The sequence below is a fragment of the Phyllostomus discolor genome, chromosome 1 (genome assembly GCF_004126475.2).
Source record: "Phyllostomus discolor isolate MPI-MPIP mPhyDis1 chromosome 1, mPhyDis1.pri.v3, whole genome shotgun sequence".
In the NCBI taxonomy this organism is placed as follows: Eukaryota; Metazoa; Chordata; class Mammalia; order Chiroptera; family Phyllostomidae; genus Phyllostomus; species Phyllostomus discolor.
This window is the reverse complement of record NC_040903.2, coordinates 100,976,303-100,990,556: the sequence shown is the minus strand read 5'-3', so window position 1 is coordinate 100,990,556 and position 14,254 is coordinate 100,976,303. Positions and strand designations below refer to the sequence as shown.

The following is a 14,254-nucleotide window of genomic DNA, read 5'->3' as shown; positions in this document are numbered from 1 at the left end:
AAGGAAACAGTGACCTTAAGTGACACCCTAGATCAGATAGATTTAATTAATATTTACAGAACATTTCTTCCCAAAGCAGCAGAAAACATTCTTCTCAAGTGCACATGGATCATTCTCAAAGACAAACCAAGTGTTAGGAAACAAATAAGTCTTAAATTCAAGAAAATTGAAATCATACCAAACATTTTGGGATCATAATGGTATGAAACTAGAAATCAACCTCAATAAAAATTCAAAAATATTCAAATACATGGAGATTAAATAGCATGCTACTAAATAATGAATGGGTTATCAGTGAGATCAAGGAAGAAATCAAGAAGTACCTGGCAACAAATAAAAATGAACACATAACAACTCAAAACCTGTGAGTCACAGTGAAAGCAGCCCTAAGAGGGAAGTTCATAGTGATACTGGCCTACCTCAAGAAGATAGAAAATTATCAATCTAATCCTACACCTAAAAGAAGTAGAAAAACAACAATAGGAAAAGCCCAGAATAAGAGGGAGGAAATAATCAAGATCAGAATGGAAATAAATAACCTAGGCAGTAAAAAATTCAATTCAAAATATCCAAGAGCTGGTTCTTTGAAAAGATAAACCAAATTGATGAACAGTTAACCAGACTAATCAAGAAAAAGAAGACTCAAAGAAATAAAATCAGAAATGATGGTGAAGTCACAACTGATAACACAGAAATACAAAGGAATGTAAGAAAATACTATGAACAACTTATATGCCAAAAAATTGGACAACCTGGATGAAGAGGAAAAATCCCTGGAAACATAGAGTCTTCCAAAACGGAGTCAGGAAGAATCAGAAAATCTGTGTAGACTGATAACAACTAATGAAATTGAAGCAGTAATAAACTCCCAGCAAACAAAAGCCCTGGACCAGATGGTTTCTCAGGTGAATTTTACCAGTCATTCAAAGAAGAATTAACACCTATCCTCAGACTATTTGAAAAAATTCAAGAGGAGGGAAGACTTTCGAACACTTTCTATTGTACGAGGCTAGTATTAGCCTAATTCCAAAACCGGGTAAAAACACAACAAAGAAAGAAAAGTACAGGTCAGTATCCCTGATTAACAGATGCTAAAATCCTCAACAAAATATTAGCAAACTGGATCCAACAATACATGAAAATGATCATACACAATGATCAAGTGGAATTTTTCCCAGGGATTGCAAGGTTGATACAGTGTTCACAAATCACTAAGTTTGATATATTACTTAAACAAAGTGAAAGATAAAAATCACACGATCATATTAATAGATGCAGAAAAAGCATTTGATAAAATCCAGCGTCCACTTATATGATAAAAAACTCTCAGCAGGGATTAGTGGTACCTCAGCAGGGATTAGTGATACCTCAACATAATAAAGGAAATATATGTAAAACCTACAGCTAGCATCTTTCTTATTCATTGGGCAAAAACTAAAATGTTTCCGTTAAGATTAGGAACAAGACAGGGATGACCACTTGCACCTCTCTTATGCAACATAGTATTGGAAATCCTAGCCAAAGCAGTCAGACAAGAAGAAATAAAGGCATCCAAATTGGAGAGGAGGAAGTAAACTGACATTATTTGCCATCAACATGACATTGTACATAGAAAACTCAGTAGTCTACATCAAAAGACTACTAGACATAATAAATGAATCTGGCAAGGTAGCAGGGTACAAAATACCCCCCAATTGATGGCATTTTTATATACCAATAATGAACTATCAGAAAGAGAAACTAAAAACAATCCATTTTACTATTGCAACAAAAAGATAAGGTACCTAGGAATAAATTTAACCAAGAATGTAAAAGACCTATACTCAGGAAATTATAGGACACTGAAGAAAGAGATTGAGAAAGATACAAATAAGTGAATATATATAATATGTGTTCATGGATTGGAAGAACTAACATCATTAAAATGTCCATACTCAATCTATAGATTCAGTGCAATTCCTATTAAAATACCAATGGCATATTTCACAGATCTAAAACAAATATTCCAGAAATTTACATAGAACCAAAAAGACCCTGAATAGCTTCAGCAATCTTAAGAAAGAAGAACAAAATTGGAGGGATCATAGTACTTGATATTAAACTATAAGGCCATAATAATCAGAACAGACTGGTACTGGCATAAAAACAGAAACATAGATCAATGGAACAGAACAGAGATCCCAGAAATAAACCCATGCCTTTATGATCAATTAGTATTTGACAGAGGAGACAAGAGCATACAATGGACTAAAGATAGTCTCTTCAATAAATGCTGTTGTGAAAACTGGACCAGGACATCCAAAAAAATGAACTTGACCAACATATACCATACACCAGCAAAAACTCAAAATGGATGAAAGACAAATACAAGTTGTGATACCATAAAAATCCTAGAGGAAAGCATAAGCAGTAAAATTTCAGATAGCTCTCATAGCAATATTTTTCCTGATACATCTCCTAAGGAAAGGGAAATAAAGGAAAAAATAAATGGGACTACATCAAATTAAAAAGCTTCTGCACAGCTAAAGAAACCATCATCAGAATGAAAAGGCAACGAACTGTGTGGCAATGATATATTGGACAAGGGTTTAATCTCCAAAATATATAAAGAGCTCATATGACTCAACACCAGGAAGACAAATAATCCTATTAAAAATGAGCAAAGGACGTGAACAGATACTTCTCCAAGGATGACATACAGGTGGCTCATAGACATATGAAAAAAATGCTCAACATCACTAACCATCAGAGAGATGCAGATTAAAACCACAATGAGATAATTACCTCACACCTGTCTAAATGGCTATCATTAATAAATCAATAAATAATAAGTGCTGACAAGGTTGTAGACAAAAAGGAACCCTGGTTTACTGTTGATGGGAATGCATACTTGTGCAGCCACTGTGGAAAACAGTATGGAATTTCCTCAAAAATTAACAATGCAACTACCTTTTGACTCCACGATTCCACTTATGGGAATATATCCTAAAAATCCCAAAACACCAATTTCAAAGAACATATGCATTCTTATGTTTATAGCAGTATTATTTACAATAGCCAATATTTGGAAACAGCGTAAGTCCCCATCAGTAGAAGAATGGATAAAAAAAAAAAGCTGTGGTAACTTGACACAATGAAGTACTATGTAGCATTATAAAATGTAATTACATGGATGGAATTGGAAACTTATGCTAAGTGAAATAAGCCAGTTAGTGGAAAATAAATACCATATGATCTCACTTATAAGTGGAATCTAATCAAATAAAGTAACAAGCAAATTACAATCAGATACAGAAATATGGAACAGACTGACAGCTGTAAGATGGGAGGGCAGAAGATGGGGACTGGTTGAAAGAAGATGGAGGGATTAGTCAGAACACATATGAAGGACTATGGACATGGACAATGGTGTGGGGAATGCCTGTGGGGGTAGGGGGGTGGGCTTTGTGGTGGGGATCAAAGGGGGGAAATTGTGACATCTGTAATAGCATAAACAATAAAATATTTAAGAAAATAATAAAATATTTACAAAAAAACAAATAAAAAACATAAAAATGTAACTTTCCCTGTATTTGAGGTCCTCTTTCAAAAAATTAGAAATCTTTCCCTATCAATATATACAGATTGGCTTCATTTTTAATGATTATATGGGGGTCCATTGTGTAGCTGTCCCATCATTTAATCTGTGCTCTGTAGATGGAAAGTTTGTTTATGTCCATTTTCTTCTTTTTGGTTATAAATAATGTTGTCTTGAATACTTGAAAAGACTTGTCTTCTTATTTCCTTAGGATAATTCTTTGAAGTAGAAATGCTGGATGGCTTATTGTATCCTCAGTGCCTATCTGGTACACAAGAGATACTCCTATTTGTTGAATGAATGCTCACTAGAGAGAGTTTGCTTTTTAAAAGCACTCATTAAACATTGCCAGATTATCCTATAGAAATATGCCATTTACATTCCTAACACAGATTGAGAGCATTTATTTTTCCATAATTATAATTATATAAATAAGTACAGTACATGTATTCATTAATATAATTACAAATACTTTGTGATTTTTCATTTGGTGTCATACTTAGAAAAGTTCACTTATCCAACTCTAAAACAAGTCATCAGTAATTGTTTTTTTTATATTTAAATCTGTAATCTCTCTGGGATTTATTTTCATATAAGGTTTTATGCTTATTTACATGTGAAGCGTTTTTTTACAATAATATCCTTTCTTTCCAAAGAGAAATGCTTTCTCACTGGCGCCTCTACTTAAAATTTTGAAGCTTAGTTAAAATTTGGAGATTTGGAAGATTTGGATGATCCTAGTTTTTAATTAACTTGACCACCTAGGACAATGATTGTTCACTTATTTTTAGTAAGAATAGTTGAAGACAGTTATGTGGAAAAGAAATGAATAAATGAATTGCTTTTTCTTGGTTATGTTTTTTCCTTTGTTAACCAGGTGAGATCATGGATAACCTCACCCTCGAAGCTGGAGATGACGCTGGAAAAGTGAAGTGGGTGGACATCAGTGATAAACTGAAGCTCTATGCAAGTCACTCTCAGTTCATCAAACTAGTTGCAGAGAAGCGAGATGCACACTGGAGTGAGGACTCTGAAACTGACTGCCATGGGTTATAGCTCACAGCCTCCATGTAAGCCGAAGTTCAATGAAGGAGCACACACTGAGAAGAAGGCACTATCAACAGAACTGATATTGGCAAGGGGGCAGAGTTGATGACTTAGAAATAATTTTATTCACTTTTCAAACAATTTTCATTTAGGAAGTTTTACATCAGAATAAAATTAGGTAGATATGGTGAAATCCAACACGGTATTTTTGGCTTTCTAGTCAAAAGAAATATAAACGTATTTTGTATGTATTCTATTTTAAGCATGCCTTTAAACCAAATTTAAACAACTTTGATGCTCTTTGTTTTTTTGGTGGGGGGATTTAAGTTTGATTTCTTGAAAATCACTGAAATATATGTAGTCAGGAGATGCTGTGTTACACATAGGTGGTATCAATTCTGGTAGTTCTTTGTTCCTTGTTCAGTGCTAGTTCTCAGCATGAAACTTACTGTGATGCCATGATAGCAAAGGGACATGTTAGGTATACTGACTTATTTTTCAAAACCAAATTAACCCATTAGCTTCTATTGAAAGTTTGAAATTTTTTTCAGACTTTAAGTCATTTTTTTGAGTCATTGCTCAAATATAAAAAAAAATAATAACAACTACAATGGAAAAACAGGCCACGCCATTGGTACTCCAGGCCTTCCCTCACACATGAACAAGGGGCTGTGAAGGTAGAACATCAGGTGGCCCAGGTCCCAGGGGTTCCCTGGCACTGAATGATGTGTACCTTCTGTCTATATGCATGTTCGCACTCCACCTTAAATGTGGTTATCCTACACTGCCTCAGGTAGGGTGGGACTTCATATTCTTTTGAAAATAAGTTTCTGATCAGCCATAACTTCTGCTTTCCATCTGGTCCTTGTCTGTCAGTTCTTTTTGTTGTTGTTCCCCTTGCTTTTCTGTGGTCTAAAGGATGTTTCTGCCATATCAAGCTTCATTAGGAGAAGCACCACCATTGTGTAATCTGAGTTATGGTTTAATTATTCGCTTAACATTTTGTTTTGTATGATCTTGTTGAAAGTGATTTCAAAAATGGGAACTTTATGTTTTCTTGTCTTTAGAGGCTTCAGTTATGAGGAAATTTCAGCCCCCTTAGTCAATAAAGATCAATGAATAAGAGCTTATGTTCTCATTTTCAAAAATTCTGAAGTAAAAACATGTCCAGAAAATTGGTGATTTATGTTTATATATTTATTTTACTCTATTGATTGTAACTGTATATATTATAAGTGAATTAAAATAGATGTTTAAAAAGGAATTAGAATTAGACAGAGACAGAGGGAGGTCTTGGGGGGTTAGTGTTTTTGTTAGGGCATATTAAAAATTGAAATGGGCTTTTGAGGTACTCACTGTTAATATTATAATTCCCAGAGCAAAGGAATGCTCTTGGTAGCAGGGAGAAGCAAGGAAAATACAACCGCTTTTTCTCAGTGGACATGTGTCTCATATCCTGACCAAGATACCCATTGGGAAAGCACCCTGATATCAACTCCTGCTAACGTGAAGTGGGGTCTGTCTTAGTTCCATCTTCATTCCAGTTGGACAACAGATGATGCATTTGAAGAAAAGGAGGTTTAGAGAATATAGACATGGTTGTGGTTTTTCTTTGGACATTTGAAAATGGCATTAAGCTTACTGTGTAGCTAGAGGACAGAACTAGGGACAAGGTAAATCAAAAGGTTTTTTTTTTTTCTTTTTTTCCAGTTTAGTGTCAAAACTACTCCTTTGGTGGTAAAGCTGATCTGAACTGACAGGGAGCTTTTTTTGTCCTTAGTGTGACTGTCAGTTTTGCTGAGAAGTGGTAGGATGTTTCCCTTGAACTCCTCTGGAAGAATTACAAGGTTTATATGTGACATTAATTTTCTAAAATCTGTAAATTCCTGGTCTTTGGTATGTAATAAGGGACTTGTGCCTGGGAAGGATGATATGTGCCTTACATGGGGGGTAGGATGACCTTTTCCCTGCACGAAAGTCTAATTCTACTTTTACTGTTTTGCGGGAAGAAATTGCTTCTTTTTGGCACTGAATAGAATACTTTAAAATTGAAGCACCTTAGAAAAGCTCTTGAGAAAGTTTGAGCCAATGTCCTTAGGAATGACATTTACTTTTTACAATAGCTTTTCTACATTTAAACCGATATTAGTAAAGATATTAGGTTATATTTAAATTTTATTTAAAGAATTACTAAAGCACAGGGTCTATGGCTAACAAATTCTTTGTGGTACTTTGGAGTTTTCACTGGAACATTTAAATAGTGTGCAAAATGATAAAGCTGCTGCTACAAATTTATGGATAGATAATCTGATAACCATAAGTATCCAGCACCATCTAGAATAGAGAAAAAAAACATTAAAATTTCAGTTTAAGACATTTCAGTAGGCGATATTGCTTATGTATTTGCTTTTCTTAGATATATAAAGACTTTGTTTTTTAGAGATATTTAGTAAAATAAATAGTAATAATCGTTACCATTTGTTGAGTCTACATTATATCACTTAGTCCTCACAACCCTGTGAAGTCAGGCAGTGGTATTCCCACCTCAAAGGTGAAAATGGCATTTAGAAACAGTGCGCCAAGGCATACTCAGGTAGGGACAGAGCTAGGGTTTGAGTCCTGGGCTGCCTGGTTCCAAAACTTACTCTCTGTCTGCTGTATTCCCTACTAAGGTTGTGAAGCTGTCAGGATTTGTTACTTTAAGTATGCAGTTTGGAAGATTATATATTACTTAATAGTAACGTTACTCATAGTAATACATTTGTGGTTTGTGGCTTGAAATTAAAGGCCAAATTTGATTTGAGTAGTATTGTTGAAATGGTTTGCATAATTTGGCCCAAAGACAATTGATTTGATAATATCTTAACCTAAGGATAAATAATCAGTGTTTGTCTTGGTACTCTTGAGATGTGAAAGAGTTTCAAATTCAAATAGAACCATATGCTAAACCTGCATAAGAGCATAACTATCTAAAAATCTAAATATCCAGTAGCTAAAGAGGGCGCTTGAAAATTCTAACCAGTTTTAGAGGCTGAATGTTACTCTGTCTTACCGTATAAGGACTTAATGTGATTAGTATTTTCTAAAATATTTGTGAAGTTTTAATAAAACTGGTTTTAAAATACATCCTTTGAAGAAAGCATTTGTATTAATTTGGTTTTGTTCATACCTGTGTCTGTCATATTGTTAATTTATCAACATGTACACAATCTGAAACTATTAAACAAGATAAAAATATTTAAAATGTATATTAATGCTTGGAATCAGATTTTACTAACCTTGTATAACTTCTGATACAGCGCTGAGAGAATTATTTCTGCCGAAATAAATGATACAGATTATAGTTATTATATGAAGGTATTTTTCCATAATTTCTTCTCTTCCTCCACCCATACCTCCAATATTAGGGTTATTTTATTGCTGATGGATTAGTATTGGTGTAATCATGTATATTAGGAGGTGGAGAATAATGTGGTTCTGTTATACCTAAATGCTGATAAATTGAATCCTCAACTGTCTTTTCTGCAACATAGAGCTTTAATTCCTCCCACTTGACCCTTAATGGTCTAATGAGAACATTTGAAGTGGTAGGAAGCACTAAATAATCACTTGAGGGCAATGAAACTTGTCAGGAGGAAAACTTGGGTGAAATCCAGTTCCTTTTTCAATATTGGAATTAAGAGGATTTGGTTTGTTGGCTTCTCTCTAAGTAGATTAGAATAAATACATGCTCTCTATAATTTTAATTGACATTAATTAGATATTTAAAAAAGGGATATACCTTTCCTATATTTTAAATGAAAGCAAACTTGGGTGGAAATCAATATGGAAGTCTCAAAGTCTGTAGCTTTCCATCATGTGAGCTGATGTTTTGTGTTGAGATACGTTGCCTTGAGATCAGGCCATTTCTAGCTTTGGTAGTTTCATGGCAGGCTTTGCTTACTGCTCTGTGAATTGTCCATAAGACAACAATAAGTTTGAGGTGATATTTACTGTTTGAAATTCTTAACCTAATATTGCATATGTTTCTGTAAACTAAAATTTTGTTAAATACCATGAGCATTTATGAAAATACCTCTTTAGACTTGCAGAAATTCTGATCTAAAGCTCTTGGAGGAAATTGAGCTTATAATTCATAAGCTCTAGATTGGGTAGATCAGTTAAGTTCAATTCTGCCATATATTTTTATTGTTCCCAAGAATTATTCTTCTTACCTTCTCTGAGATTAAATGCCACTTTTATCAATATAATCATAGAAACGAAATCTTACCCCAAGGAGGCCCTAAAAATAAAAAAATTAATTATAACATTACCTTAAGTTTATTAATAGATTTATAGTTTATAATAGCTTAAAAATTAATGTGGACTCACCAGGAGTTGGTTCAAAATAGAAGTGATTAACTAGGAGAAGAAAAGTCAACAATCAGTGCTGTCAATGGATTTATTTTTTAACTTAGTTATGTAAGTTAAAATATTTTCTATATAAAAATCTTTGTTGTTAATGTCAGATTAATTACATATTACCACTTAGTTTTTTATTTGCATGATATAAGATTTTTATTTATTTATTTTAAAGATTTTATTTATTTATTTTTAGGCAGGGGAAGGGAGGGAGGAAGAGAGGGAGAGAAACATCAATCAGCTGCTTTTCACAGGTCCCCACCCAGGGACCTGGTCCACAACCCAGGTGTGTGCACTGACTGGGAATTGAACCAGCGACCCTTTGGTTCTTAGGCCTGGTGCTCAGTCCATTGAGCCACACTAGCCAGGGTGCATGATGTAAGATTTTTAAATGAATATACAATATATAGATTGAAATTCTCTTAATTCTGTCATTTATAATTAAAAAATGGGGAAATTGGTAAAAAAGTCACCTGTAATACCAGAGACAGTTTAATATTTCGGTTAACAGAAGGCTATTTAGTGACTTCCACATTTCATTTAATACGGTTGGTGTTAAATGATAATAAAGAAAAAACCAGCAAACAAAAGTTAAGTATTTTCCATCCAGTCTCACTGGAAAAGCATTGCTTTGTACTTTCCATATGGTCCTTCTTTAAAAGACTGGTAGTTTACTCAAGAAATTGACCTTTCTACCTAGAAAACAGATCTTTCTATTTGTAGAGCTGTCGGGTTAAACACTGTCCTGATTCTTTCTTGATCTGAGATGATGTTCTCTTAGGATGCCTTTTCCAGATCCCTGACTTAATTCGGATCACTGGGAGGAAAAAAACTTATAATCATGAAGTTACAGCAGTTCTATAAATTATTCTGTCAGGATTCTTTCTAGGATGGGCTGTGGCCAGCAGCACTTTTAAAAAGTTCAGAAAAAATAAAATATAAATAGGTATTAAGTGTTCGGATCTGGGTAATTTGAATAAGTCATGTGTATGAGGAGTCAGGATTTTCACTGGAAGGGAACTTGGTGCTAAATACATATTTTACCCAAGGTCACCCAGATAATTTAACTGTAACGACGAGATTAGAATTTGGGCTTTTCAACCACAGGCTAGTGCTCTTTTAGCCTCATTTTGATGTGAGGATGAGCTTGTTAATTTTGTAGTTACCAATCATCATTGGAGGTAGTAGTTGCCTAAAACATTTCTAGTTAGAAATATGGAGAACTTTTCCTTTTCCTTTTGGAGTTGGACTATAATGCTGATTAAATAGAACAGATCATAGGAAGAGGACATAGCTGTTTGAACTTGAAAGACTTGGGTTCTTAGGCTTGGAAGCCACTTGTTTGATCTTAAAGTTTCTGGGATGCTTCAGTATTCTTCAAGATGGTTGACTTTAAATAGTCAGTTAAAGAATCTTGAAAATTTTATCTTAGTCAGAGATGGACCAAATCTTTTAGTTGGACCAAATGATTTAGGTCCAACTTTCTGACATGTTTATGAAATACTGCATGTCCCTAAGATACCATAATTGTGTAAAGTGTACCATTTAGTTAATGATAGTAGTTTAAAGAAAAAGGAGATCTAGATTAAATGTATATATCTGTTGTGAGATGTATCTTGATTTTAGAAAATGTTTAAGTGTGAAAAGTATTTTTTAGACTGGGAAATAGAATTTTTTAATGTTACCTTTTATAATTCCATTGAAGTATTTCTCTTGTGTTTTTGTAAATTGAGACTCAATAACTTACTGTATCAATAAAAGGCCTCCTCAAAACGTTGAATGATGTGCGTGTGATTCAGTTAAAAAATTATCTGTTGGGATTTAGATGTGATAATCTTTAATGGATTATGTTTATGCCAATGCTTTGTTAGTGAAGAAATAGTCAAGTCTATTTCATCTTTCCTAAAGCAATTTATTCTGTACTCTTAAGTCTTTTGATTCTTCACTTTCACACTCAAAGAGATTGTTTTGTTGATTTATAGTATGGATGAATTGAATAAATAAATGTAGAACTGTTTGCAGGTATTGAGATTTTTTTGTCTTTAAATTTAATAGCTGTGCTTTTTTTTCTTGTTTCCAAATGAATTGGAATAATAAAGATAGTAATTTTCATAGTGAAGTGGCTAATCTTAGGTAGGGTATGGAATGTAATATTTTTATAAATTTTATAGATTGACAGTCTATAATGTATTTATTTACCTGTATAAGATCATTAGGTGTCAGAACCTAAAATAAAAGAAATAATCAAATAATCAAGGGGGTATAATTCAGCATTTCATCGATTTTATGTCATATATTTTATGTTACCTTGATTAATAAAAACATGCTTTTTAGAATTCTTAGATTTCTAAAATTACGTTGTTAAGATTCACATTCACGGGGGGATCTAAGATGGCGTCGGAGTAGGAAGGAGCAGATTCGGCTTTCCTCTGCTCAGGGGAGAAAATCCTGACCGATCTATGGAGCAGAAAGGCAAGCAACCAACATATTTAAGCATTTTTGAAAACAGAGGACCAAGGATTGTGGCAGAACTGAAAGAACAAAGAACAGATCCTAAGGGGAGTGCTGCAACAAGGTAGGGTCCCAGGACAAGCCTGTGGGCCCGGGGCTGCAGCCCCAGGCCCGGGGCTGCTGCTGGGTTTACCATAGGGTTCTTGGGAGAGAGCCAGGTCAACTGCTCCCTCCCCAGCCGAGCAAGGTCTGGGCAGCTCTGGGAGGAATCCAGGTGCTGGCAAACACACGGGGGTGGTGAGCGCCTTTGGAGGCGGTGGTGGACAGCAGAGGGGCCCAGTCGCGCAGCGGACCTGGACTCCCAGGGTCACCGGTCTGGCTGGAGCTTTGGCGCTGGGAGAAGCCAGGCCACGGTGGGAGAAGCCAGGCCACTGTGGGGAGCGGCGGGCTTGAACGGGAGGAATTTCTCAAGAGGAAGGAGTAAATAGACACAGACACTGTTTGGGGAATTCTCCTAATGTGATCAGTAGCTCCAGCCTGTCTGCATCCCAGCTGTGCGGGTGCGCCTGCAGGGAGAGCATCCCCGCACCCCAGCCCACAGCAGTAACCCTGGGGAAACACCTGATTCCCACACCCAGGGCCCAAAGCTTAGGAGCCAGTGCGAACTCCACTGACCAAGGAAGAAAAGCCAAACAAATCATCCTTCAGCCTGCCTCAACCAGCAAGAGCAGAAAAACCGGTTTGGCCACTTTGAAATCAAGAGACTTTTTAATTTGATTCTATTTTTTTTAACAATTTTTAATTTTTTAAGTTTTATTGTTTTTATTCTCTTTTGATTTCTTTTTCCTCTCTTACCTGATTTCTTGTTTTATTCCTTCCTCCTTCCTGTCCTCCAATTTTATCTCTTCTTCCTTCCTTCGTCTGCCTTTTCTATTTTTTACTTTTTTAAATTTTTTCCTAAATACCTACAAGTGAGACAAAATCCTGGATCTGTGAAAAGACCAAAGTTGAACCCAAAGAAGGGGCATCACAACAGCTGGGACAGTGAGATAAATGTCACTCTGCTATTACAGAGAACCTGCAAGTTATTGCATATTTGTATCATTATTATTTTTCCAGTGTTCCTACATCTTTTTTAACAGTATTTTTATATCCCTCTTCTTTTTGTATAGCCTGCTTTGCTAGGCTGGATATATTCTATGACCTGACAGTTTTCCCCTGATATCTCTTTCTATACTGTATTACTAATCTACTGTCCTTTAACTCATCTGTGTCCCATCAGCACACTACTCGATGTTCTGTACTCCCTATTCTTGTTACCTAGATCTCATAGACTCTGTCATATGAATGTTGCCATAATATTATTGTAAATAACTGCTGTTCCATGCAATTGTAATTACTTCACAACACCCCCCCCCCCCCCCCCCCCAGATCTTAGCCCATTTCAAAGTTTCCTCAACTCTATTACTGTAGTGGTTAACTCTATTCTCTCACACACTACACCTATTTACTATCCTTTACTCTCACCTTACCCCAGAATCTGACCGCCCACAACCTCCCTGCTTTATAGATCCAACTCACAATCCTTCCTTCCCCAACAAGAGTCTTATCTTCTTTCCATCCATTCTAAAAATCAGCTAGCTGGGTGGAAGACCACGGTTAACACTATACATAGTGAAAGGATCTCCTATATCTTCCCTACTTGCTACTACTGTAAATAGCATAGAATTCTCTGTTGCTGTCTTAAACCATTTTGCCTTCCCCCTCCAACTGATCACATAAAAGAATAGGTGGAAGAGGTGAACACCAGGATACCCACTGGAAGAGGAAGCCCAACAACAAAGGAACCACTAACAGATAACAGCAGAAGAAGGTGAAGGAGGGAGTAGTAACCACACAAACCTCAATCCAGGACTTATCTGGAAATACAACTAAACAGTAGAGACAGTACCCAATACAAGCAACTGAACAAGATTTCTTTAAACCTTGTACACACAGAAGAACCAGCTTCAACACAACCTGCCCTCACCAGCACAACAAAATACAGATGATGGTGGACAGAGTGACCCACATTTAACCAGCTGGTGGGAAGGAACCACCAAAGAAAGACTCAACAACAATCAAAATCCAAAGGCAAACACAAAGCCAACTTAAACGACAGCCCAAGACCAATGAGCTTGGGAGATCAAGGAAACAGCACCACTGAAACTCACTGCTATTCTACTAAAGAAGTTCACAACATAAACCCAGGGAGCCAGAACAGATCAATATAAGAAGCTGAGGTGAACAAGAAGAGTCTCACAAACAATGGGAAGACAAAGAAATAATCCCCAAATGAAAGGAAAGGAGGAAGCATCAAAAAGAATGCTAAATGAAACAGAGGCAATTCAACTATCAGATATTGAATTCAAAGCAGTGATTGTCAGGAAGCTCAATGAGCTCACAATGAGCTACGAGAGTCTACAGGGAAGCTACAATGAACTCAATGAAAACTACATCAGCATAAAAAAGGAAATAGAAACTCTCAACAAGGGCCAAGAGGAAATGAAGAATACAACTTCTGAACTGAAGAACACAGTAGAAGGAATGAAAAGCAGGACCAATGAAGCAGAAGATCGGATCAGTGAGCTAGAGGACAAAGTAGAAGAAAACACCCAGAAAGAGCAAGAAAAGGAAAAGAGGCTCAGAAAAAAATGAAGAGGGATTGAGAGAAATGCAAGACAATATGAAACGTCATAATATCCGTATAATAGGGATACCAGAAGGAGAAGAAGAAGA

General features: G+C 35.7%; 1 protein-coding gene across 3 annotated transcripts in view; it reads left to right on the top strand.

Annotated features, from left to right (window-relative positions):
• The window catches only part of NUDT9 (nudix hydrolase 9), a 41,328-nt gene extending 30,534 nt beyond the window's left edge, over positions 1–10,794 (top strand). For 2 of the 3 annotated variants that reach the window (XM_036026777.1, XM_028507037.2), the window contains exon 8: positions 4,455–10,794. In XM_036026777.1, the coding sequence (XP_035882670.1) occupies positions 4,455–4,633 (179 nt within the window). In that variant the 3' untranslated portion in view covers positions 4,634–10,794. The remainder of the gene's footprint in view (positions 1–4,454) is intronic. The other variant, XM_028507038.2, reaches the window with a different exon arrangement.
• Positions 10,795–14,254: the final 3,460 nt, after the last annotated feature.